This window comes from Tauraco erythrolophus, chromosome 4, assembly GCF_009769465.1.
Source record: "Tauraco erythrolophus isolate bTauEry1 chromosome 4, bTauEry1.pri, whole genome shotgun sequence".
Taxonomy (NCBI): Eukaryota; Metazoa; Chordata; class Aves; order Musophagiformes; family Musophagidae; genus Tauraco; species Tauraco erythrolophus.
In genome coordinates, this window is record NC_141468.1 from 58,882,595 (window position 1) to 58,909,680 (window position 27,086).

The 27,086-nt window shown below is 40.1% G+C and overlaps 1 protein-coding gene across 1 annotated transcript; it reads left to right on the top strand.

Annotated features, from left to right (window-relative positions):
- Positions 1-693: 693 nt before the first annotated feature.
- Positions 694-21,755, top strand: SLC25A17 (solute carrier family 25 member 17). Its single transcript, XM_086610169.1, has 9 exons — positions 694-843; positions 6,062-6,122; positions 7,198-7,264; positions 10,260-10,411; positions 13,576-13,692; positions 14,384-14,529; positions 16,393-16,488; positions 20,632-20,714; positions 21,180-21,755. Exons 1-9 carry the CDS (start codon positions 694-696, stop codon positions 21,325-21,327), a joined length of 1,020 nt encoding a protein of 339 aa, XP_086466295.1. The 3' UTR covers positions 21,328-21,755.
- Positions 21,756-27,086: the final 5,331 nt, after the last annotated feature.

Genomic DNA, 27,086 nt, shown 5'->3' on the forward strand with positions numbered 1-27,086 from the left:
TGTTAAGTACTAACCAATGCGTGTAATTTTGGGTGGGTTTATACTAATCATGTAACAGGACAAATAGGCGATGATTTCCTGGTAAAGGAGAGATGGCGTTGTGGAATACCACCTAGCTCCCAACTTCGCGCAAACTTTGTAATAAAGAGATATCTCTACCCTGTGCATATCGGCCTGCACACCGGATAAAATTCCACTTTTTGGAAAGCAGCTTCACAGGAAGAAACAATGGATTTCCTCGGTATTGCCAGGATCTACCCTAATTCCATATTTTTCTTAAAGCCACAGCAATTATTCTAAGCTTCCGTGAGGTAAGGCCGAGGACTTGGTGTAGAGAAAAAAACCCTGATGTGCAAAACTAGATACATAAAAAGCACTTTGGATCTGTTCTTCCAACAGAAACGCTTTTTAGTGCCCATGGCTGCCACCAATGCCTTTTCCCCTCGGCTTGCTCTCTTACAGCTCGCATTTTAGCACAATTTCCCGGCCTGACGCTCTCTGGAGCTGTGCGCCCGCCCCTTTTCGCGGCTCTCCACAGCCTGCGTGACCGCCCCGATCCCGCGCCCGCGGCCGCTCCAGCCCGGCCCCCGCCTCCCGCCTCCCCTCGGCGCCGCACCGCGCATGCGCCGCACCCGCTGGAGGGCGGGATGCGAGGGGCGGGGCGAGGCGCCACGTGACGGGAGGGCGGGCGTCATGGCGCGAGTGGGGGCGGCCGCAGGGAGTCCGGGTCCGGCCGGTGCCGCGCTGCAGCCGGGCCGGCTGGCGGCGGAGCCCGCGGGAGTCGCGGCGATGGCTTCCATCGCCTCCTACGAGAGCCTGGTGCACGCCGTGTCGGGCGCTGTGGTGAGCGTGCGGGTCGGGCGCTCGCACCGCGGGGCCGTTGGGATGGCGGTGGGGGGAGGGGGCGTCGCCGCGGCGGCGCCCGCGGCCGGTGGCGGGGAGGGGGCCGAGGGGTCCGTGGGTGGCGTGTGCCCCGGTGCGCGGGCGAGCGGGGAGGAAGGGCGGGCGGAGCAGCCGTGCCAGCCTGGTGGGGGGCGCTGGGGGGTCGCGGGCCGCCTTGAGCTTTTGTTCGATGGAGGGGCCGCGCCTGAGGGGGCGGCTTCGGTGTGGCGTGGAGGCGGGGAGCCCGGGGCAGCGCGGGCGGGCGGGCCCGGCGGGGCTGGGGTGACCTGGCGGCGGTGCTGAGGGGCCACCCGGGCGTGGTCCTACTCCAGCCCTTCACGGTCGCGAGAAGAGGATGCGGGGTGAGGACTCCCCGGCACCGAGTCTCGGCTCCGCCACCCGTCCCGTGCGAGCGCGCCTGCGAAGCCCTGGTTTTGCTTGTCACTAGTTCTGGATGTGGGATTTGGTAACCTTCTAGGCTGGCTCTCCTGAGCAGCTGCAGCTTTTCGGGAGCCCAATGGGAGCTGCAGGTGTGCTCCCTTAGTAAGTGAGCGTGTAAGCATCTGAAGTTGGGCATCGACGTACCTATGAAAATTTAAGTATTACGGAAGTTATGGTAGAGGAACAACACTTCAGCTGTGTAGAAGAATTGTACTAAGCATCCACATTCTGCAATTGTCTCATAAATACTTTAGAAAATTGTGAAGGGCGAGGCAGTGCCCTTCTAGGTGTTAGTCAAAACGTGAAGCAAGTGCAGTGCAGCTGGAGGAGGTTTGTATGGGTTAATGAATTACTTTTTTCATATGACACTTGTAAATTTAAAAACTAGCGTTTAGTTTCTGCAGATTTACTGGTATGCCTTGCCCTTGAATGAATGAGTACTAGCTCTGTAAATAGCAAATAAGTTTTGTATTTCCAACAGATAAAGAATTTCAGCACAATGTAGCATGTTGGACCAGATGTATTGATGGATTTCAAGCAAAGTGATGCAGCTTTACTCTTTGGTTATTCCAGACTGGCAAGAACGCCTAAATGTGCATTTTAGCAATTGCTGATTGACTGTTCTGGAAAAACTTCCTGTTCTAATTTGAGTCCTTAAAATAACTCACAGTGTCTTGTAGAGGATTAAAGTTACTAAATGTTATTGACAATAAAGGCTAATTCTAAATTGGCCCACCATAGAAAGCAAAAAAAGACTCTAAAGGTTGTTTTGTCTTTGTCGTAAATAAACATGGGATTATTGTCTGCTCCTTAAAGTGTTCTAAGTCTGCTTATTTAAGCATCAAAGGCAATGAGGATTTTGTTTCCACTTTCAAGAAATGGAACTCTCTCAGATGATCTCATTATTGAAATACTGCTCACTGTCCTTTTGCTGACTTGTACAGAAGTTGGTAATGCTGTCTAGCCCTCACTGTTACCTTCTTGCTTTTGTATACACATTGCTATGATCAGGCTGTGCTCCTGAACAAAGTTTGTGGTATGAACCAAACTTAAAAATCCAGCCATAAACTTAAAATGCCTGGTAAAATGGTATCTTAAATCCCTTGGTGATGTTAATTAAGTTAATAGAAATTCTCTTTTGTATTTAAAGTGCTTATATCTCTACTGCAGTGATGTTGCTGTGATGGAAGACAACTTTTTGGAGCTATTGGACTTCTCTACCTTTGTGACTTCCACTTGGTGTCACAAATATTCATATACAATTTAAAGCTCTGGAGCAAGAATTCTTTCTTAAAATGAAGTGGCTTTTTTCTTCTTTTACTACCTTATGCTGGAAACCTTATGGGTTTTTGTTGTAGTAAAGATGTGCTCATTGATTTAAAGATTTGTTTGCTGCTACGATATATAAATTTTGGCAAAATGTTTGACATGGGTACTAACTGTCCTGATATTGTCTCACCATGTGTTTAAATTATTATAAAGCATCCTGATGTGTGGATGTGATGCAAGAATTTAAAAAAAAAAAAAAGAAAAGAAATAGCAAGAAACCAGAACTGTGCTGAGATGATGAGTCAGACGAACATGTCTGATCGCAACATGATAATTTTTGTCTCTGTTCTGATATGGTGAAAGTTCATATATCTTCTAGGCTGCCTAGTCATATCTAAGACAAATTAATAGTTTTGTGACCAGCAAAAAAAAAAAATCAGTGCTTGATTTCCTTTGAACTTTAATTGAATTGCGTAAGTATTATTTGACTCTGCATATAGCTATAAAGTAACCTTCCTGTTACAAAAGCTACAAATGTAGGAATGAGAATTTTATGGGAGTATAGGCAGCAGTCAGGCTGGTTTGTTTGACTCTGAATGTTGACTGACAACATAATTTTTAAATTTATTATAATTATTGTTTAGAAAACCAAACTTTAGGCTGTGGTCCTGCATGCCTCTTCTTGACAGCAGAGGCACCTGAGGCCATTTGTTCTGGCCACTTACTGCCACCTCTTGGCTACTGCACAGTTGTTTCTGTGGTGCTGTGGCTGATCAGGCAACTGATCTGACTGAAGAAGTAGCCCAGTGGAAAAAGTTATTTTTCAGCCAGATAAGTTTCCTTGTCTGCATCATTATGTAGGTGCCCAAGAAGTTATGCCACCTGAATGGAGGAGGCGGAGATGCAAATATAGTTGATCAAGAGCTGGGATTGTTTAAGCCAGTTTGTACCTGTCCTAGTGATCGTTCAGCTATCGCACGACTTGACTTGGCAAACTGCCGGGATTCCGCACCAACAGGGAGGTGGTGGGAAAGCCTCACCCTTTGGATGGTACAGGGTCATATGTTTCAGTGTATGTTCCTGCAGTCAGTAATATGGGTTACTTTCCCTGCTGGTCTGAAGTGCTGTTCAGTAAGGAATCTGAGCCCATCTCAAGAATTGTTATTGCTGAGGAAAGGACTGGTCCTGCTCATCCCTCTCCTTTCCTTTACTTCTAGCCATGAAATCTTGTTTCCTCCATATGATGCTTCTGGTAGTCTCCTCGCCATGTATTTGAGTGGTTTCATTTATAAACTCAGGAGAAAAGTAACTGCTTTTCTGAGTTTATTTAATTTTAAATTATTAAATTTATTCAATTTAGCAAAAGGAGGGAGAGGTACAAATTACCTTTTATTGGCAGTAATCTGCTACATCATCTGAGTTCTCTCATGACATTATGTTGAGCTATAGCTTCATATATGCTTTAAGCCAGTTTTAAGAAGCCTGTAAGGCTCATCGCATGGGAATGGTTCAAAGCTGCGCCAGAGGAGGTTTAGTCTGGACCTTAGGAAGCATTTCTTTACTGAGAGGGTGGGTGGTCAGACACTGGAACAGACTTCCTAGAGAGGTGGCTGATGCCCCAAGCCTATTGATGCTTAAGAGCTGTTTGGATGGTGCCCTTAATATGCTTTAACTTTTGGTCAGGCAGCTGGACTAGATGATGGTTGTAGGTCCAACTGAAATATTCTGTTCTGTGCCTTTTGTCCACCCCTTTGTCCTGTGTGCTACTTCCCCTGCTATTTCCCTATTTCCATTTTCTTGTTTCGAGTGCCAATGTTTGTGTTGCTGTACGGTGGATTGCATTGAGAGTAGGATTCAGGATAGATCTCGCTTGGGGAGGATGAAAGCAGGATAAATTGAGCAGTGGAAGGCTGGAACTTGTAGTGACCGTCCTGCTTTGTGTGTAGGTGTGTGACTGCGTTTTGAGGTTGGCTTCAGAGTTGCTGTAATGCAGCTGTCGTTAGGAGGTATATTTTGGCTCTTTCTGGCAACTTCTTTTTGTGCTGGCACTAGCCTTCTAACTGAAATTGATTTTTTTGTAAATTTTTAGTCAGTTGGGTTCATTAATCCTACTTTGTGTCCAGCAGTGTATGCAGTAGGTACCTAGAATGAGCAAGCACAGGACAAGTCTGTGGGAGAGCAGAACCAACCCTTTTGGCTAGAGCCCAAACTAAATGGGTTAAAATAACCAGGTAATTATGGCCAAGTATTTCCTTTCATCTGCTACCTGGTGCTATGAAAAGTGGAGAAACTGGAGTCTTGTTAAGATTTCAACGAAGAGTTGTCCTAGTGAGCAAACACTGCCTGAAAAATAATCCTCTGTTGCTGGTCGTAGAGATAGGTCCAAGCAGCCTGCTCCGGAGCTGGAGTGTTTCCAGAGGCAGAGCTCGCTTAAATGTATGGCATAACATAGCTCTAGAAAAGTTTGAGTCGGACTGTGCAGTGTGCTTTAAACACAGTGCGTGTGTGACTTGACTGCACCCCAGACCTTCCCACCATTTGAACAGTTTGCACGGCCACTAACGAAAGAGTGCCACAGCTCTAGCAGCCACTTAATGCGTGTGACACTGCTGTACAGTGGTGTTCACAGCTTTACGTGAAGCCAGGGTCTTTTTGAGTTAGACATCTTTTCCAAAAGCTGTGTAATATTAATGCCAGACGACTGAAGAATGAAGAAGCTGAATGGTGGCGGAGAGAGAGGGAGCAGCTGCTTGTGTGGAAGATCAGGGCATTTGCAAATACAGTATTGAACCCTGTTGTAAAGGAGAGTGGATGCTGGCTTTTCAATTTAGAGGCTTTAATGGTTGGATCACAGGAAGTGAAGAGTGTTGGATTCACAAGGAGCAAATCTGGTGACATCTAGGTCATGATTTAATTGATCATATGTAATTCATGCCACAGGAGGTGGCAGGTCTTTATTGCCTAAATTGGAATTTAGTACAATGCTAGATTAAGTGCTGAAAAACTTGTACTATCTGCTTTTTAATGAAGGAAAGTTTCTGGTTTTATTTTTAATTAAGTCAAAACAGTGTTACTGAAACGCAAGGGTTGCTTATGTTGTAGTTGTCTTTGTGTTTTTTTTTTTTAAACCTAGAAATTGGGTACTAAGGCTAATGGAAGGTGGAGAAAGTGCAGTATGTTTGTCTCCTGATGCGCACTTTATCAGCTCTCAGACTTCAAAAACATTCTCTTTGGACAAAAAGCTTCTAATCGTTTTAATTTCAGTTCAATCTAATAAAAGAGAAAAATACCTTGCTTGTAAGCATGGGACCAAAAAACCACTTCAAATAGACATTATGTATGGAGTTCATCCCTTTTTAAACTTACTGAGTAGCCTGGTTTCTGGGTGAGAAGTGAAGAGATGCAAAGAGTCTGTCAGACATGTACAAGCAACTGATATATTGTATAGCCAGTTTATTTTGTTTTTCAGGGCAGTATGACTGCAATGACTGTATTTTTTCCTTTGGATACAGCTAGGCTTAGACTTCAGGGTAAGTGTCAAACTCTAGTTTCTTTATATGATGGTGTTTCTGTTCATCTTAGCTTGGGTGGTTGTAGGAGAGATCTACCTTGCATGAACAGTCATCTGACTTGTGTAACACTAACACCATTTAATCACTAACACCATTTTTCCAGCTGAAGGTGATTCTCCTTTTGAAAATATTGGGGAACCTTTTAAATAGCTGAAAAGACTGTGATAGGTGGCCAGACATGGCTTTTAAATGGTTATCTAAGACCAAAAAGAAAAATAAAGGTGTGAGATTACACAGGATTATATTTGTGTGTTGTTGCTTCTGGCTGCTGAGAACGCTTCAAAATGTGTTTTGACTCTGTGATACAGGGTCAGTATCATGAAAAACTAGTCTGGAGTTATTCCTGAGAATGGTGTAAAGGGAACAGTCAGAGTTAACTGGGAGTAGGAACATCCGATATTTACAAAAATACAATTTGGGTATAAACTTTGATGTTCTAATGCTCTGTCTCCCAGTCAAAAGTCACAGAATCACCAAGCATTTTAGCACTGACTAAAGCATTATTAAGGACTAGAGGGAGATCATCAGCCAGGTTGTCAGAAATATGTGATGGAGAAATTAGCACCGTGTTGCCATTGAGCAGCTTTCAAGGCGGGAAAAGACAATGTTTTGCTAAGGCTCAGCTGTTTGCAGATTAACTATAAGAGGTTGCTCTGCTAGTGGTGCTAGTCTGGAGTCCAAGGTGTGATTTTGAGAGTAGGAGTTAGGCAGGCCCAGTTCTAGCCTCTTACCTAAGGTGAACCTACTTTCAGTTCATGTTGCAACTATCAGGTTAGGAACTGGTAACTGCAGATACTCTGGTGCCCAACAGAACCTGCTAGTCTGGGCAAGAATGAAAAAAGGAAGTAGCCTTAACTTAGCAAATGAAAATAAGGAGACGCTGTCTGGAATTGCTGCACAAGTAGGGAATATCTATCCTTTATGAAGAAGAAATGTGCTTTTCTGGGGTATATTCAGAATAGGAAGGATAAGAAATTGAAAATGAGTGGTAAAAATCAGGGTAATCTAAAAGTTTGATTCTTCTGTTTTCCAGTTGATGAGAAGCGGAAGTCTAAGACAACACCGGCAGTCCTATTGGAAATAATCAAAGAAGAAGGACTGTGAGTAGATACTAATTTTCTGCTTGTCTTCATGTAGGCAAGCTCTAGAACTAATTTGAATTTGCTGTTAAAGTGGAATAGTTAACCCATGTGAACAGGTTTTGACTTTGAACTAAAACGTTTTCATATAAGTGTGATATGACTTACATGATCTTGTCTGTGCATTTTTAGCTAATTTAGGTTAACTTTCTTCAGCACCTTATGCAATCAAGCTGTTCAGTGGTGTAACTGTGTCTCCATTAGGGAGGTAGCTGTGCCTCCTCAGAAGTGCAAGTTTGTGCGCAAGCATACCTTCATATACCTGATAAACCAGCTTCATCTGCCTGGATTCTTGGGTGTGTCCATTCTCATAACCAAGATGAAACTCTTGGGCAGCTGAGCCACTTTTAGCAGGAGAATTGGGACATGTTTCCCAGCTGGAAGTTTTTTCTCTTCTTAGACATGTCAAAGTAAACAAGTGACTTTCTCTGCTGGTGAGATTCAAGATTTATCTAAAAGTAGATAACTTCCAGCAGTGCTGTGCTTTATTTGCCACACAGTCTGGGAAAAACAGTATGCGTGTCCTTGTTACAAGTGTTTTTCTAAGTGAACTCTTATGTAGACCAGGGCTTCCAAGACATTAAAGCTAACAAAAGTTCAGCTTGGCCAATTATGTTTTGCCACCTTTCAACTTGAGCAGTTGACAGTTGTATGCACGAGTACTTCTCTGGCCATTGGTGATCTCTTTTCTTCACATTCTCATGTTATGTTTGTCACCTGAGGGTGGGAAGTAAAATTCGATTTAAAAAAAAAAAAAAACAACGAAGAAAAAGTAAAAAAGAAAAAATAAGAGGTTAACTGGAATGGGGAGACTGCATAAGTGGTCATCGTACTTTTCCAGTGAAACAGAAAAATCTGTAATTCTGGCAAGAAGTAAACATTGCTTCTTCCAAAGTTATTGGTAAGACCTGGCTAAGCAATGATACTAGTTTGAGAAATGTATCTGGAATAAAAAACCCCACACAATAAAACCCCACAACAAATTGGAAATATGTGATGCGAGATCATAAACATCTTGTTCACATTAGTCTGTAGACTTTCGTGAGACTGCTTTTCTCATCTAGATGTAACATAAAGCAAATAGGTTTAGGTAATGGACTTTCTGTAGAAGTTTATCAAACAGCTTTGCTTTCTTCCCTGAGCTTTCATCCTTTTCTAGGTGATATGAAAGGTGTTCACTTGTGTACACCGAGTTCTTCTCAAGGTTGCAGTTTGGCACACAAACTTGGCTGTTATGTGTGCAGAGTGTTTGTATGTGCATTACAGATGCTAGCACTGATAACCTAACTCGTTTAAATAAACTCATGGTTTTGTCATAGTATCACGTTTTGTACCGCAAGATGTTTCCTTTGAAAATCATGGTCAGAAGTTCTTAATAAATTTAGCAAATCCAAACTAACACTCAGTTAGAGGACATGGTCCCCAGAGGGTGTTTCTCTCTTTCTTTTCCAGTACAGAAGAGGTCAGTTATGCAAAAATTGGTTTACTTCTACTCCTGAGTTAAACCCATAGTCAGTTAATTTGCAGTTGTAACTGTATGATTAACTAAGCCTGTAACTTCAGAAACAGTCCTCGTAACATGGTGTGTCCCCAACTACATGGAATGGAGAAGCACTTGATGCATCCGAGACAAAAAACTAGCATTTACATCATAGGAACAGTCAGATGCTGGGTTTAGCAGCCTTGCATCCTTTATAGTCTCCTCCTTGGAGAGCCTTATGTTCTGTGTATTCTCAATATTTTCGTGAATACTAAAGAGCCTCTGTGATTACCAGTGGTGGTTGAGGAGATTTCCTGTGCTCTTAACATGATACCAGTTATTTACCTGTCCTGTGCAGCTTCAGTGAAGGTGTGTATCGTTATCTTTTTTTTGGATGTATTGTAGAACATGCTGGGAATGTGGGGCAGTTTCTGACGTGTCCCTGTTTTACAGGCTCATCAGGCCTGTCAGAGAAGGAAGCTTTGTTAGTCAGCTGTTATGAAATTGTTCTTAAGTAAAGGTAGATTTAGATGATACACAAACAATGACAGTTTTTCACAATGCCTGAAAAATACAATAGCTGTGAATCATAAGGCAATATTCAGTTTTCCAACTGTGATTAATTTAGTTAAATTTAAATAGATAATGTCTTTTTCTCACTTACCTGACTGATTTCCTGGAGACTTTATTGCAAGGCATTTATTAGAAATTCCTCCCATCTGCAAATGTCATACTCCAGATTGCACCCTTTGGAAAATTCTCCTCCTTGGTGAAGTATATTAATTTCAGTATCTAGTCTTCCATCTTTAAATTTTATGCAGAAATCCAGACTTTTTTTTTTCTTCCTTACTTTATTTTTTTATTTTATTTTGTATTGAAGGAGTAGTTGTCTTTCTTCCAGCTATGTTTTTTTCCAGTTAATTTTTTTCTAGCTATGTTAAGCATTGCTTTGTTTCTTTGGAGATGTGAGCATCTCTTTACTGGGGTGTTATCTTTTGCATTGGAGTAACAACTCCATTTCTCAACAAAAATGTGAATTCTCCTTATACCTTGGTATGTTTTAGTGTATGGTTTGAACCGACTGTATTAGTCTGTATGTTAACATACATACTGCAAACATATATTCATCCCTTGGATGTTTGTGGTTCGTTGCTGGCTGTAGGTAGAAATCAAATACGGTGGTAATACTGTTAGAGAGAGTGAGCCCCAAGCTTGTCACTGTGAATATATTGTGCCTCTACAGCTTCTTTTCAGTGGAGTTATTCCTGATTACTATAATTTATAAATACATGTGCTTAATTTTTTTATAGTACAGCCAGGAGTTGACTGTGGTTTGTTACTGTTGATGATAAAGATGTATCTAGTTAGTATTGTATGTAGTATTGTATCTCTGGGACCCTCCACCAACGTGTAAAATCAAACAGATCACATTAACACTTTGCTGATCTCTTACCATAACTTTTTCCTCTCCATTAGGCTCGCACCGTATCGAGGATGGTTCCCTGTTATCTCCAGCCTTTGCTGCTCCAATTTTGTTTATTTTTATACATTTAATAGTCTTAAAGCCCTCTGGGTCAAAGGTCAGCATTCAACCACTGGAAAAGACTTGGTTCTTGGGGTTGTTGCAGGTAATACTTAAAAAATCTCCATTTCATCATGTATTTTTGTATACTAAAATGTATTTTTAGTATATTCTGTCTAATGTTGTTCTTTATGAAGTCCGCTGCAGGTCATACTGAGTGCCTATGCCTCCCACTTTATGCAGACCTGTTGTATTGCACAGCTCTGTTTAATTCCCACCTCCTAAATAGGTGCATAAACTGTCTGTTGTGAATTCTGGCACACAGCACAGTGCTGTTGCAATCTAGTATTTTATTTGTGTCTGGTGTGTTGTTTACTGTGGTATTTAAGCATCATCTTTTAGATGTTGAAGACAAGTGGCAGGGAGAGATGAGACTGTTTTTCAGAAGGAAAGATATATGTCAATTATGAAGTATTTTTTCTATTAGGATAAGAGCTTTTTATGTAAGGATTTGAGTGCCAGTTTTCAGACTTCTTTTTGGGTTGTCATCTGAAAGTGACAGTAAGTGCCTATATATATGCAAGTACAGTGGGAAATTTATATTCTATTCTGACTCTTGCTCTCATGTGGATGCTACAGTGGCTTCTTCAGAGGGATGATGACATTAATGACTTTTCTAGCAAATGCAATGTGAAAAATTAACACACTGTGCCTGTGTTCGCCTGCACTATTCTGCAGGAACAATTGGTCATGCAACCACACTGAAACAAGCTGAATTTAAAAAAAACTGGAAAAAAAAAAAAGGCCTGTGATTATTGAGGATGGGGTGTGCTGATGTTCGTTTACTTTTTGCTAGTTTCTTGTGTTTTCAGTGTGTAGGCACAATGAATGGCTAAAGAGGTGGGGGAAAGTAAGGAAGGAAATTCTTAAGTTGGCTTTATCACTGGGGGAAAATTTCTTACGTTTACATTCTGGAATAAAAGCTACAGGAATTAGGATAATAGCTTGTCAGTTAAATGACTTCTTAAATATCCATAGTTTATATCCTTGTAATAGAATAATATCTAGTGTATAAACTTGAAAAATTTCACTTGAGGTGTTTACTATTTCTTCCCACATTTCTCATTCCTCCTACTGGTAGCAAATACAGATTGGAAAAATATATTTTAAAAAAAATTACCTTTCTGGTCTGGAAAATAAAACTTTATCTCCTTTAACTGAGTCTGGGTGAAGAATTACAAGTATACTGTGCTCCAACCTGTTGCTTTATAATGTAACCTCGACTTTGGTTAAGAGAGATTAATGTGGCTTGCCTTTTCTAGGGCTTGATTTTGCTTAAAACTTTGACAGCTGATTGTAGTCCTTATGAAGCATACGGAAATATTTTTGTATTTATATTCTGCTTTTCTGAACTCTTTTAAAGGAAAAGAAAAAGAATAAACAGGCACAATGTAGATAATGAAGTTTCACTTTTTTCAGATTTACTGTTCTTGACAGTGATATACTGTGTCCATCTCAATATAATGGAATAATTCAGTCCTGTCACTGTCATGGTTTAACCTCAGCTGGCAACTAAGTGCCACACCACAGCCGCTTGCTCACTCCCTCCCCAGTGGGATGGGGAAGAGAATCAGAAAAGTAAAAGTGAGAAAACTCATGGGTTGAGATAAAGACAGTTTAATAGGTAAAGCAAAAATCTGTGCACACAAGCAAAGCAAACCCAAGGAATTCATTTACCACTTCCCATGGGCAGGCAGGTGTTCAACCATCTCCAGGAAAGCCGGGCTTCATCGTGCATAATGTTACTTGGGAAGACAAATGCCATAATGCTGAATGATCCCCTTCCTTCGTTTTTCCCCCACTTTTTTTATATGTTGAGCATGATGTCATATGGTATGGAATATCTCTTTGGTCAGCTGGGGTCAGCTGTCCCAGCTGTGTCACCTCCCAATTTCTTGTGTACCCCCAACCTACTGGCTGGTGGGGTGAGAAGCAGAAAAAGCCTTGACACTGTGTAAGCACTGCTCAGTAATAATGAAAATGTCTCTGTTATCAACACTGTTTTCAGCACAAATCCAGAATATAGCCTCGTACTAGCTACTATGAAGAAAATTAACTCTATCCCAACCAAACCCAGCTTTTCTGAACCCTCTTGAAGGGAAAGAAAAAGAACAGACAGGCACAATGTAAAGTTTCACCTTTTTCACATTTGCTGTTCTTGATAGTGATACACTGTGTCCATCTCAGTATAACGGAATAATTCAGTCTGTTGCTTAGACTCTTACCAAAGCACCAGTGTCAAAGTGATTGCTAGTTTCTGTGATGCAGAAATATGAATAAGAAGGATCAGAAGCTTGTTTTTAATAGTACTTCAAAGTAACTGCCTCAGTCCTTACTGAACAGGAAGGACAGATGATTCCAGAAGTAATGTCACTTAATCCTTCTTCCTGTTACTTTAGAACTGTACTTTGCATTACCTCTTTGTTGCAGCCTTATGTGTGTTTGTCCAATTCTCCTCCCCCATCCTGCTTTCTGATACTCAACTTTCAGACTTTACTGTTGGGGTTTGTTATTGTGTATAATCTCCTGCCACTTCAAAGTCTCACTTCAAATATTTGCAGAATCCTGGTTTTCCACCTTAAATGTTCTTAATGACTCTAGAAACTAGATATTCTTTTGGCAGTGTAGGGCCTCTGTTCTGATTATCAAGCTGCATGCATTTATCTGTTTTGATCTCTCCTCAGAAAATAATCCTCCTAACCTTATCACCATGTTTCTTTCTGAAAGTAAGCAGGCAGCAAGTCATCATGGAGTGAAGTAGGGCATGAAAAAGTAGAGTATCTTGTGCTCCAATGTGGTGTAGTATGCACCAAACTAACAAGTTTACCTAAGATTCTTTCAACACATTTGTATTTGGTGTGCTTTGTTGTTTGGGGTGGGTTGTTTTTTTTTATTTGATTGTTTTTTTTTTGTTTGTTTGTTTTGTTTTGTTTGGGGGAGGCAGGGTTTGTTTTTGGGGAGGAGTAGCAGAAATGTTGTCCCTCTCCTTGCAATCTGCTGACAACTAATTCATGGTGGGGCTGTGGGGGGATACCTGAAGAAGCTCATTAGAAATGACCAGCTTGCTTTTGCCATATGCTGTGCTAATTTTTTCCCCTCTTCCTACCAGTAGTTTTAGTAGTGTGTGAATCAGGGTAAAAGGCGATAAGAAAGCATTTGAAATCATCTTCTGGTTCTTGCTGATTTTCTTTGTGCTGTGTTTTGCGTTAGGTGTAGTCAATGTGCTCTTGACCACTCCTCTTTGGGTAGTGAACACACGTCTGAAGCTGCAGGGAGCAAAATTTAGGAATGAAGACATTGTACCAACCAATTATAAAGGCATAATAGGTAAGCATGCATGTTCATTAAATGAAATACGTCAAGGACTCTGAAGTTTGAAGACTTCATGTAACCAAATTCACCTTAGTAGCTCTGTGCTGCCCTGTCACTTTGCAGTCATTGAGTTTTATAGGAAACTGTACTTGGCTGTTTCTGATGGAGATTAAGAGTTTGTAGTATGCACACCTGTAACTAAAATACCTTTTGCAAAGGCAGGTGTTCTACCATACAGATGCTGGAGTAGTAGTCAGCCCAGTGAAGTCATATCTTGGAGTCTGAGTTTGGACAGACAGCCTGCAAATTAAACTTCGCTCACCTTAATCTCTTAATCAGCCATGCATTCAGGCTGTTTTCCTTTCAAAAATAAGTAAATAAATAAACCTTCTTCAAAACTACAACAATATATAGAAGACCTTAACAGTGATGCTGAGCTAAACACCCTAGTACAAACCTCTACTAAAAAGATCAGGGTGTTTGTGCAGATGATAAGCTTTGTTTAGGTTAATGGCGATGTGAGCAAGAACCTCGTTTGTCACTACGTTTCTGTTAACTTCCAGATTAGAATGGAAGATAAAGTCGCATAAAAGGCTGCAGTGGATTTTTATACACTTAAAATATTAGGCTTTAAGTGTAAGTTTTCTTGTCTTCTACAGTCAGAATTTTGTACTCAAAATTTTATTTTTTTTTCCCGCCTTCTCAGATGCCTTTCATCAGATAATACGAGATGAAGGAGTCTTAGCTTTATGGAATGGTACTTTCCCCTCCTTGCTGCTGGTCTTCAATCCTGCTATACAGTTCATGTTTTATGAAGGCTTTAAACGGAAGCTTTTGAAAAAACAGCTGCAAGTGAGTATGTTTTGAAGACAGGTTCTTTAGCACACATTACTTGCGCAAATTCAGAAACATAGGTTTGTTTTCGGTTCTTGTATTTTTGAGGGTTTTTTTGAGTTAGTATATCTTCTAAAAAAATCCATCATTGCGAAGTGAGACTTGAATCTTTCATGTCCCTAGAGAAGATATTGCGGTGATGAATTCCTCTTTGTAAAAATAAAACTGCACCTCTTGTCCATGTTTGTATTGAGTTGTTTTCTTGATTTAAAGTGGAGATTTCAATTCTAATATGTAAGTATGTACGTACGGACTGTTTTGAAGTCACCTCTTAACCCTTTCTCCAGTAAATCAAGTATGTTGAGCTTGAAGTATCACAGATTTGTTCTGGACCCTGTCATATTAATAATACTTTTTTCCTGAAGCTCTGCTTTTCAATATCCTTTCTCCAAGGATGGACACTCAAACTGTGAACATAGCATTGCAATCATACCTCCCCGATTCTCTCAGTAGAGGTAGAATCACTTTTCTGTCCCTGCTTTATAGTCCCCATCTTTTTCTATACTCTTTCTTTTTCCTCTGTATCAGATACAGCATCTCACCTGGACTCATGTTGCTTTTATGTTCTAGCAAATTGAAAAGAGTTTGTGTTATGTTTTAGGATAATGTCATAACATTATATGTTTAAGCTGGAGTGCTTTACTGTTTATTTGTGACTTGAGAATGCATTTGGCTGTACTAAAATGTTAGAATATCAATATGTTACAAAGCCATCTTGTTTTCCTCAAGATGTAGTGAAATTACTTTTACATGAGATTTTCGCATCATAAATGAGGCTTGGGTTTTTTACCGTCGTTAGTCAATACTGCAGCTGTAGTTGTACCTGATGGATCTATCCAGTTATGTTATGGACAATATGTGTTTTCTGAGTGATAAGCTGAGCTTCCCTCTGCATTGTTATTTGCTTGTTGGCTAGTTGCTATATTTATTTCTTCTGTTTCTTTTAAATTACTTGTTTCTACCTTAAATTAGGACATGTTTTGTCCATGACGAATGGAGAGGAAAAATACTTTTTCCCCCTACAAATGATAATTTTTATTTTGGACAATATTTTTCTTCCTATTTGATCTTTTCCTGATTGCCATAAGTATATCTGATTAAGATGTGCATGTGTGTGCATATTTCTGATTGCAGCCAACATTTTGCAAATTTAGAGCATTTTTTGATATGGGCACCTGCTTATTTTCAGTGATTAATTCGCACTGTTAGACTGAGATGCACTGTAATCAGCTTAGGCTATAACAATGTATTTGGTGCATCATGGAACATTGCAGGCTTTGGAGGTGAGGATGGGATTCCAGCAGGTGTTCTTAGCTAATAGGGGATGAGATTTTTAGCCTCTGTCGTTGAGACTAAAATTCTGATTATGTCTCAGGATTATAGAGTGATGTTCAAGGAGTCTTTCATTGTCACATTTTCACAAGTGCCGTGTGACTTGTTAGTTTGAATGTTGCAAAAGCTGAAATGCTTATTGATTGATGGTACGTTTAAATGCTACTTCCCATTTCTTTTGTCTACTCTAAGTATTGGTCTAATTGTATGGCTTTATCTCCACTACTTTTTAGTAACCTAGTTACAGTGAGAAATGCTAAAGCTTGTGAGCAGATAGAAATTACAAATAAACTTTAGTTGTGGGAAAGGCAGTTGGTTGAACTATAACTAACTCTTTAAAATGAGAAGATCCAGAGACTTCATGAAATCTTTATGCCAAAGATAGATAGTTGGATAACCTGGTAGCAGGTACCAGTATAGAATCCCCATACAGGTAACTGGCTGCTTTGGTACTATGTGGAAGTAATATGTTCTTTGTCTGTTGAACAGCTCACATCTTTGGATGCTTTTGTCATTGGTGCAATAGCCAAAGCAGTTGCCACCACCCTCACTTATCCTCTGCAGACCGTACAGTCAATTCTGCGGGTAAGTAATAATTTTGTTTCAGGGTAACTGCCTCTGACTTGTTCTGTATAATAAAAGCCTTGTTAATATGGCTTGTCTGTCTTTGTGTTAATCAGCCCATTGTTTTGGGAGCTGCTTTTGCACAATGCAGGTCACTGATAAGGGTGCCTCTCTTGATTCTGTACTATCAGGTTCTGATAGAACTTGGTATTACTGGTGCACATTTGTGTCAAGTAGCTGGTGGGATTGACAACAATGCGTTGGTACAGTGTCTTACAGAAGCTGTTGCACCATACTGCTTTTAGGCACTACAAAAATGTAGATTTATTCTTTGAATATAAATAGAAAATGTGTCAAGTGAGAAGTTAAAATCAAATCCTCTAAACCCAGTTCGTTTCCAGATGACCTAGGGTAATCCAAAAAAAAATTCTATTCATAGGTTTTGTTTTATTCAGATGGTGGCCTGACCTTGTCAGTAGACAGAATATGATTCATCAAGGGAAGCTGAGGTCCATCATAAATAATATCTTCAACCACTTGCCTGGCCTTGTATGCTAATTGTAGTGGTAATGGAAATATTTGCATTTATTCTCACTTGCAATTTGTACGTATACTGGGTAATGCTGCTACCTTCGGTATGTACCGATATTGCTGTAATATTGAAACAGGACAAAGTTGAGAGTGGAGAAGAGACCCGATCATATGTAAGCCAGCATATTGTAGTTTAATATCTGTGCTTTTAAAATCTATTTTTGTTAAGTTTTCTTGATGATTTTTGTAACAGTTAAATATTAATAAATATTCCACATGAAACGTAGTGCTATTTTCTAAGTAAGGAAAAGCTTTAAATTGTGTGTATGGTAGAGCCATTATATATGTTATAAAGCAGGTATAAATTTGAAGAATTAGTTGAATTCTTGAACGTGAGCCTTTCATGCTAAGGATGTCACTCTTCAGACTTGTCTAATAGGGGATTTTTCTTGTTAATTTTTCATCTGGAAAAAATGATTTTTCATGCAATTTTTGTAATTAGTTTCTCTTCTCTCTAACTAGAGTGGACTAAATGGATTTTGATTTTTTGATAGCCTATAAAAAGATAGTTTGGATGCTATATTTCAAACCAACAGGACGTGAATATATTTACTGTGTGGTTACTGCTAACCTGAAAAGATGCTAGGTTAAAACTTGTGTGCCTGCACAGCTTTATTCTTCACCCTGAAGAAAATGGCACCCACATTGTAAATGTGTCAGCCATGTTGTAGTTTTGTCAGCAGTAATTTTTGCTGAAGTTTTTCTAACTTCTGATCATCAGCTGAGCTGATGCCGCCATTCAATGTCTTACCCTTTTTTAACAGCCTAGACACGTCTCAGGAGTTAAACTGGTAACACAGACTTTTATTACTGAAGTGACAGATAGAAAAACATAGAAGCAAATTTAGCTTTGTTTGGATAGTTGCCACATCAATCTGGTTTTAATTTGTGATGCATTTTCTGCTGGTATGAAGGAAAACTGAAAGGAAAGTTGGAGTGCTTGATTTTAACTTTATCGTTGCACAGCAGTGCAATTTTCATGGGTCTGCATCAGTGTAACAGCTTCAACTCTTGCTCCTTTCCATGGTTGCTGTAGAAATGGTTACAGTCTTGTGACCATGTACAATCTTCTACTTCGTTTCATCTGTCTCCTTTTAACTTCTTGAATAAAATTCTTCTGTCTCTTGATGACAATGTCATTCTTTAAAAAAAGGGCAGCTCTGCTAAGTTGTGCTGCCAGCTCGATGTACTAACCAGCTGCTGCTTACTGCTCACCTCAGCTGAAGTCAGCTACTTCACTGCTAGCTCGCCTGAGCTTTGAGTTGCCTTTCTGCTGGCACAGCTAACCATCAGTGTCCTGGTGGCGGTGGGATTTTTCTCACAGTGACCTACTGTGGAATAAAGTGGCCTATGTGCTACTTCTCCATGCCAGTCCATCCTCTCCCTGTGATCATGGGGAGTACAAGGAGCCCATCTCTACTTCTGCAGTTACTAGGGGTGACTTCTTTCCCCTTGCTCTATGATAGAAGTAATAGCCAGAAACCCTGAACAATTCTGGTGAAAACAGAAGAAATGTGCACCTGTGGTACCTGTGTGGTCCAATTCAAACTTGCACTATTTCATAATGTGTTTTCTAATCTGTTATATTTGATGAAGTTTTTGTCACTTACACTAAGTGATGTTAAAAAAAAAGTTAATAAAGGTTTAGTAGTTTCAGGAGTAACGTTCTGGATGAAGTATACTTTGTATAGTTGTGGTTTTTTGAAACAGTTTTAGCAGACTTACAAGATTATGAATTATATCAAGCTTACATTAAAACTTACACATCATAGGTAAGTTCTGTCATCAAAGTAGAAGTACGAGACTTTTTTCTTTTTAACCTTAAACTTTTACAAACTTACTGTTGTTTGAAAGTTACTAGCATTCTTTGTAATGAAGTCTCTATAATTTTTCTTTCAACTTCTTGGCAAAATAGTCTTTTTGCTTCCATGTAATGACTGGTTATCCTGTGTAATTGTCAGTGGTAAGCAGGTTCCAGCCTTGCCATTTGGTATGTCTATCTCCATTTCAGTCATTAAAAAGTACATGGTGCTGGTGTTACTTGTTAAGCAGTGAAACTGCTTCTGTAGCCTATCTGTCAGTAAACTGTGGATAAATTAAATTTGCCACTGAAGAAATAGCAGTACTGTTCATGTTCTTAGTGATCCTGGGTGAAAAAGTTCACTTTAAAATGCAAGCTTCTTCTTCTCTACTGTAGAGAAAGCTAGTGCCTTTGGGAAATCTTCTGCAGTAATCAGTGAAGTATTGATGTCCTAGGGAGAAGTTAACTTTTTTTTTTTCCGTTGATGGACTTTTGTTTGCAGTACAAGAATAGTCTGATGGTAGAGAAGAAGGAAGAACCTGATCCTGGTGTAGTTTGAAAACGTATGAGTAATCTGGGCAGAGACTGACATTGTAACTTAGAACCTAATCAGCAGCTTTTGGGGGTGTGTCTTTGACAGTAATCCTTAACATTGGTTTATTAATATCAAATGAGTTAGTTGCTGATGAGAATATTGTAGGTTGTGAGCACATATTTGCCTAGTAAAGAGAGATTTCCAATAGCGTTCTGCTGCTGCTGTTTCCATCTGAGTTCTTAAGACATATAGCAAAGGGATTTGGGTCATCCTGGCATTTTCTTACAATTTCTGAACTGCCTAAATTTGCTTGTGTACTTTGCCTACTGTCAATGGTAATTTCTTACACCTAAGAAGTAGCAGTTGCCTGAGTAAGTTCTGGGAGAAACTCATCCACAGGCAGTTGCTCAAGTTCAACTTTCTTAGTATAGAAGCATAATGCAGGATTCAAAACCTATTTGGCTATGTTGTTATAGATACAGGTGTGGTAACCCTTGTGTATTAGCAGTTCATACTTACAGCTTGCTGACAGTACTGTTGACCTGTATTGGATAAAAATATCAATGAATGCCAGAAAAGGAGTTCCTGAAATTGCTAGTTTAAGTCTGAGACGTAAAATTACAGTAGTAGCTATCATGCCTACTGAAAAACAGTTTGGGGATAAGCGAACACAGTGAGTAAAAGAGAAGTATTATTTAGGCCAGGTAGGTGGATCAAACAATTTTGGATTCTTCCACAGCAGTACACATGTAAACATTTTGCTCCAAGACTGTTGCTGGGCAGTTAAATTTTGGGTTCAGCTATGCAATCTCAAGGTAATAATGCTTTGCAGACGTATGAGGCTGTGAATCTTTGTTAAATGAAAGCTGAGCGAGCCAGAAAGAACTTGCTTTGAATGTCATATCCCTACTAAGACTCTGCAAATAATGCTTTTGAGATCTTGAAAAACTGTTTCCTCCAGAATAACCAAAAGAGAGCAAACACGGCCATGTGTAACACTTTCTTAGAATCCATCTTAAAACCAAAACAAATTATCGTAGCACATACTGTTTTAATGCTTGTTGCATAAAGTTTAATAGCATGAGCTTTGGCCTCAGTTCTTCACTGATGGCTAGTATAACCTGGAAAATGTTAAAAGATTTAAGATAGGCTCTCCAGATTTTACCTGTGTGTTGGGTTCTCTGCCTAGCACCGTGGGAAATAGTACAACAAAAGACTCTCTTTTTTTTTTTTTCAGTTTGGACGCCACAGGTTGAACCCAGAGAACCGAACACTAGGCAGTCTTAGAAATGTTCTTTACCTTCTTCAACAGAGAGTAAGGTGAGCTTTCTGTGTTGTGTGGGTTTTTTTTTTCTAACGTGATAAAGAAGGCTTGAGTATTACTAATATGTTGAAAGTGTTGCTGGATATGACATTCGTTTCTTTTTGCCTCTCAAGTTTAACAGAGTCAACCTGGTTTTTGTAACATATTGCAGAATAAGTACACAAAACCAAATTCTCCTAAATATCTGTACAGTAAGCGGTATCGAGGATATCTACAGATACTAATTAATTTACCTCTTGTCTTGAAAAGAAGCAAGTTTCTTGCACAAAAGCCTTAACTTTCTGCAGAATTTTCTCTTTAAAATATTATTAAACATAGCTGGCAATCAAGAGATCAAGAATGAATTTAAGATTCTTACAGTTGCCGTTAACTTGTGATATTAATTCTGCTTTGTAGTGTACCAATTTACTTATAGAAGGCTATTCACGCTTGTTTTCCTGGTTTGTTTTTTTCCTTCTTAGGCGTTTCGGATTAATGGGACTCTACAAAGGCCTTGAAGCAAAGCTCCTGCAGACAGTCCTTACTGCTGCTCTTATGTTTCTGGTGTATGAGAAACTGACTGCTGCAACCTTCACAGTCATGGGATTAAAGCATTCACGCAGACATTGAAAAAGGAACCTATGCCAAAGATTTTTGGGACCTAGAAAACACATTCCGTTTCTGAGGCCAGGCTGGGTAACAAAGGGACCTCACTTTATCTATTTCTCTTTATAGCCACCTCCATCTCCATTATTTGGAGAAATTTGGAATACACTCTATAGGACCTGTTGCCATGAATTTAGGGATAGCCCATTCCCTACTCTTCTATGGACTCACTGTGCTAAGAAACAAAGCAGAGACCTTATTTAAACACTTGACATGAAATTTTAACTACTATATGATTTGGTTGACTTCTTGGCACGAAAGAGTATCTCTCACTCTGCTTTCTTGTTTTTCCTCAAATCATTCTATATTATTCTTCTATCTTTACCTTCTGTCAGCCGCTGGTGGGGCTGATTTCATGTTGTTTTCTTTGACCTGTGTTTATGTCACTTCATATTTGGTTCATTAAAATAATTCATAAAGAAAAGACTTTTGACAGAGTTTTCTTTTAACTTCAAGCATGTTCATGGCACAGAATGAAAGAATATTGCCCCAAATACCTGGTGGTGAGACTTCAGAACTGCTACAAACATACATTACCAGTGAGTAGGCACGCTGCTTTCTTGAATCCACCTATTTTGAATCTTAAAAATTTTGAAAGCAGCTACTGGCTAGATAGGAGGAACATATCCTCTTGCTTTTTCAAACTGAGTACCTCAAGTTGCTTCAAGAAAATGGACTTGCTACACAAATACATGAAGTTCTGTAACCCCAATCCTTGTGAGAATGTGTGAATTCATGTTCTCATGCAGACAGGGAGCAATACCCTATGCTTCAGAAGTTGTATGGCCTCGCAAAAATGTGCTTTCGTAATTTTTCCACTGATCTTCCCAGACTGCTTTCCTGACCATAAAGCATAAAGGTCATAACCGTTGTCCCAGTTAATGCAAGTATATATGTTCTTTTTTGCATAGTTAAATAGTCCTAGACCATAAAATCCAAATAAATCGTGCTGTGTCTATCATTACGTTTGCAGAAGAATTGTTCTGAAGAACAGTGTTATATTTAAAGTATCGAGAAACTCCATGGTAGTTTAACATCAAGAATGTGTGGGAGAAGAATTAAATGCTGCAGGAAATGTTACTTTTTTTATCTCAGTTGAGTGAATTCTAAGCATGAAATGGGAATGCAGTTCTGCAGATAATGCCATCTTTTGAACAAGAATAAAAACTTTTACACTGACTGGTTCTTTTAAGACTATTGGGAGTATCTGCATACAAGAAAAATGCTCTGCATTCCATGCTTGATGCTTTTCAGTCCAAATGGGATTTACATAGGACAAGAAGTAAGAATGAAAAAGCCATTGAGCTGTAATTGTACTTTGATAGATGATGTGAAATTTAATGAAAGACTCTAGACCTCACCAGAGGAAAAACAATCAGTTCTGAGTTTAGTGAAAATATTCTTCTGACTGAAATGAGTTATCCCAGGGAAAGATAGCCTGATGTCATCTTGGTGTTTCTAATAAGAAATTTCAGAATTGGCAGTATGGCTCTTGATAAGCTGCCTCAGTTTGATATCCCTGCTGTCAGAATCATTGCGGGAGGCTGAGGCTGTTGGCTTTATGCAAACGCAAAATGGTTCCCATGGCACTTGGGCTGAGATTTGTGTGGCTGCTAGAAGCTTTAATTCAGTGTGTCTTAGATTTTTTCTGGTCTGTGGTATGGAGGAGCAATTCCTGCAAGTACAGAAAGTTTTTTTCTGGTTGCTTTACTTGTAAGAAGAAAGTAAGCTAAGAAATACTTGCCTACCAGCCAGTGGTTTCAAAGGAGTAAGGAAGTATCTCATTTCTGCAAAAAAGCTGAATACAGAACAACCATATGGAGAGGCATGCTGGCCTTGGCTGTGGCTTTGTTCCTGTTAAATCTGGAATAGCAATTTTGCACTGAACTCTCTATTCTGCTCTGCTGACCAGTTGTTATAATGAAACAGTTTCATAAAGGGATGAAAAAAAGGGGATTGGAGCCAGGCGCATCTTCAGTCTCCTTTTACTGATAGACCTATGGTATTTAAAACTATTTTTCTCCTGCATTCTACAGTATTGATTTAGACAGAAATCACTGAAAGACTACTTAACCTCATGTGGCTGAGCCAAGCTAGACATGGCTGAGGAATTGTTCAGTCGTTTGTTCAATCAGCAGGCAAAGGTTCATCGTACAGGTGGTGCCTCTGCCTAAGTTTTCTCTGATGTAGCTTGAACAAATGATGACATTTCTGTTAGAATTACTAAAATTATTTCAGGCTTGCTTCAAAGGCATATGTGCGTATCTTTGAGATTAAAAAAGCATAATTTATCAAAGCAAACCATGAAAGAGTATTTCTAATCTTGGTACTAAAGTTGTAAGTTACCTATAGCAGACAAATACTGTGCGGAAAGAAAACCAAAATACAATAATTTTACTCTATTTTAAAATAGATTTACATAGACTATTGTTTTCTGATACCCTCCTCACAAGTGAAGGTGTAGCTTCAGGAGGTGGTGTAAAGGCGCAGTTCAGCTAAATGGGCTCTGTAGTTAGGTCATTTCACTGAAAAAAATAGTTATAGGAGAACTAATGACATGTTTCCATGTGAAACAGCACAAAACATACAGGTGTTCTTTTAGGCAAAAGTGACTCCTTATCACCATGGTTTTGGCATTTGAAGCTGGAGATAGATGTACAGACGTGGAGACATGGGAGTGTGAGGTGTTGTGGCACAAGAAGCTCTACACACAAGCACTTAGAATGAAAGCCTCGATTCTGGGATTGCAGTTGCCAGCGTCCTGCATCTCTGCTGTGTGGTTGGTATGTAGCTGCATGTTCCAGCCAAAAAATCATGTCAATTCACTTCTAGAGAACCTAACAGAAAATATTTTCATCTTGAAAAGAAAAATAGGCCGCCTCCCTCCTTTTTTTTTTCTAATACTATTTTTGACGGAAGAAAGAAGTGAGATGATTATGAAAGACAGCAGCAGAGAGTATTGTCTGTCTTAGCCAAGTTCCATCATGGATAATTCTGTCCTTGGCTCAATTTAGGAGATTTAAATTTAATCCTGTCCTATTCTTTCTCTTCCCTGCCCCACACTTTGACTGAAGGTAGAAAACCGCTGTGGCATCTTAGAGATTGTGAAGCAAGTGGCTCCTCAAGTATCTGATGTTTGGGATGAATTCTGCTGTTATTTGTGTTCTAGACTATACCTCTCATGATTATGGATTGTTTGCCTGTATAGTAGGGCCAGTATTTAACACATTTTAGCTTATTTTAATGCTCTCAGGTTAGAGATTGAGAGCTGATAGGTATAACGTGCTCTTTGCCTTAAATAATGTTGTTGAATTGCTGAATGCTGCTAAATAGCAGTGTCTGTTGCAGAGCTGGTTGTACTTTGCTGGAAGAGTCACTTCATCATATGGTTTGCCTTTGCTGGCTGCGCTGAAGAAAGTTTTTAAAACCCGAAAGCTGGTACATACCCAGTGTGGGAGGAAAAACGAGATTTACCTTCAGTCTGTCCAAGAGGAATAGTGAGTGCTGCCCTACAAAGCTTCTCGTATGGATTAATCCTTGCATTGTGCATCTTACTGCTCATCTGCTGAGGAAGGAAAAGGGGAGTGCTGACCCTGCTCCTTGCTGGCCTTTCGTAGTCACGGCAGGCAAACAGAGTCCATTCAGAGACAAAACAGGTGAACCTTCAAGATAGGGGTATTCCTGCACAGGGGTCTGTTGAAAAATGCAGTCATTGTCATCGATGGAATTATTTTTCCATGACGTGTGAAAAACTCTTCTCAAACAAAGAGCCTGGGGCAGGAGAGCATGGAGCCATGGGGGAGCAAGAGCTCTTTAGGAGGCCAGCAATGTTTGTGCCTGCTGTTGGGGTTTATGTCTTTTCTTATTTTTAAAATCAATGTGATTTAAAGCAGAGTGTTAGATGGGGAGGCAGGATATCTAAACTAGTCGTATAACAGTATAATCGCCTAATCTAAAAGGTAGAGTTCTGTGCCTGCAAAGGCTGCTTCACATGGTGCAGAGAAGATGCTCTTTGCATAGCAGTCCTCTTTCTGCCTCTTACGCTGCTGTCTCTTGCAGCAGAAACCTCCCTCGCTTTTAGGGCACGCTCCAACGGTGTAGGCTGTAGAGGACACATCAAAGCAAGTTTTCATGGTACAGAGAGGGGTCAGGTCCATCTCTTGCACAAATAAAGCTGTGCACGACCACATGGTCTGCATGGGGCTGTTCATGCAGACTCACTGTAGACTAGTGTAAAACTACTAGTGTGTAGTATCGGGATATAATTTACTTAATGATATTTATAGCTTTCAGGTTTTGATAGTGCTGCGTAAAACAGGTTAGCTTTAGTGTCTGATGAACAACAGCAAAAGAGCTTGTTTTGAACTGGTGCTGTGCCATGCAATAAGCTGCCCGGTACAGAATTGTTTTAACTTCTCTATTCTTCCTGTGGTTTGTGTTTGAAAGAAATGGACTCCAAAACTTTGTGGAAAATAATAACTAAAAAGAGATCTGTCCACCTTTCTATTTGGCTGACATTTTTCTCTGCTTTTCATAGCAACATAGCAAATCTGTCAAAACAGCTGGGACGACAGTGCAGCTGCTTTAAGGTAAGGGGCAGAAGCTTGCACAAAGATAGATTTATTTCTGCGTCCTCTGCGGTGAGGGACGTAGCAGTGCAGTGACTGTGGCTGGAGGAGATGGAAGAGCTGTAATTTGGTGGTGGTCCAGATCAGAAAGCTCAGTGAGATGGGAGTCTGCCCCCTTAGCTAGCAGCGATGGAGATGTACAAGCGACAGCAAAGGCAAAATCTATCTGTGAGAAGTTCCCAGATGTACATCTCCAGCACGTTAACAGATCCTGATGTAGCACTTGCGCAGCGAGGCCTGGCTCACGGGGGTGCTATCGCAGCAGTAATGAACTGTGCAGCTCACATCATCCGCTCGGCCGTAGCAGCGGCGAGAGTCTTCATTTTTACAATCACTGGCTGAAAAATTTGATGGCTCTTCTTTTGGAGCTGGAATGGTCTGAATAGGGTTTTGTTGTTTTTTTTTTCTTGCGGAATACCCCATTACTCAGTGCTTTTCATTTGCAGTGTTGCTTGCAGTGATTTTTCAAAGCAGCTGAAGAAAGTAATGGGTGTGTCCGGATCACCCGGATTTTCCTTTGGACTTTGGCTGCCCAGATTGCATTAAGGTGTTTAGGACATCTTCCAGCTGTGCCGATATGCTAGATGCTACAGAGTTGAAAATAGCTTAAAAGGTACATGGTTACTGGTCACATTGAGAACGGCACCGCAGAGGAGCAGATTTTAACAACAGGGAAATCCTCTTCACAATGTTGTATTTGTAGCTTTATTCCTAATGCCGAATGCCACATGTACGCCGGGCTCAGAGACATCTATGCTACCAGCCTTGGCGCAGTGGGATCAGCCCCAGTTTATCCATAAGAAAATCCATTTTTCTGACCTCACCCAGTGCTCAACTCACACCAGGAGAATTGCGATCTTTAGCGCTTGTTATCCCGCTGTCGTCACAGCGCGCTTTGGTCTTATTCTTAGTAACAGCTAATCTCTTCTGTACACTTACATCCAGATATGGAGGATGTGGGTTTGTTTGTTTTTTTTTTCCCTGATAGGATTTATTTGGAATTAGAGACAAATGCTGACCAGGCTTTGGCAGACTTTGCTGTGGCTCCCTTAATGAAAATTGTTGCTTTACCATTCTTGGCTTGGCCTTTCTGAT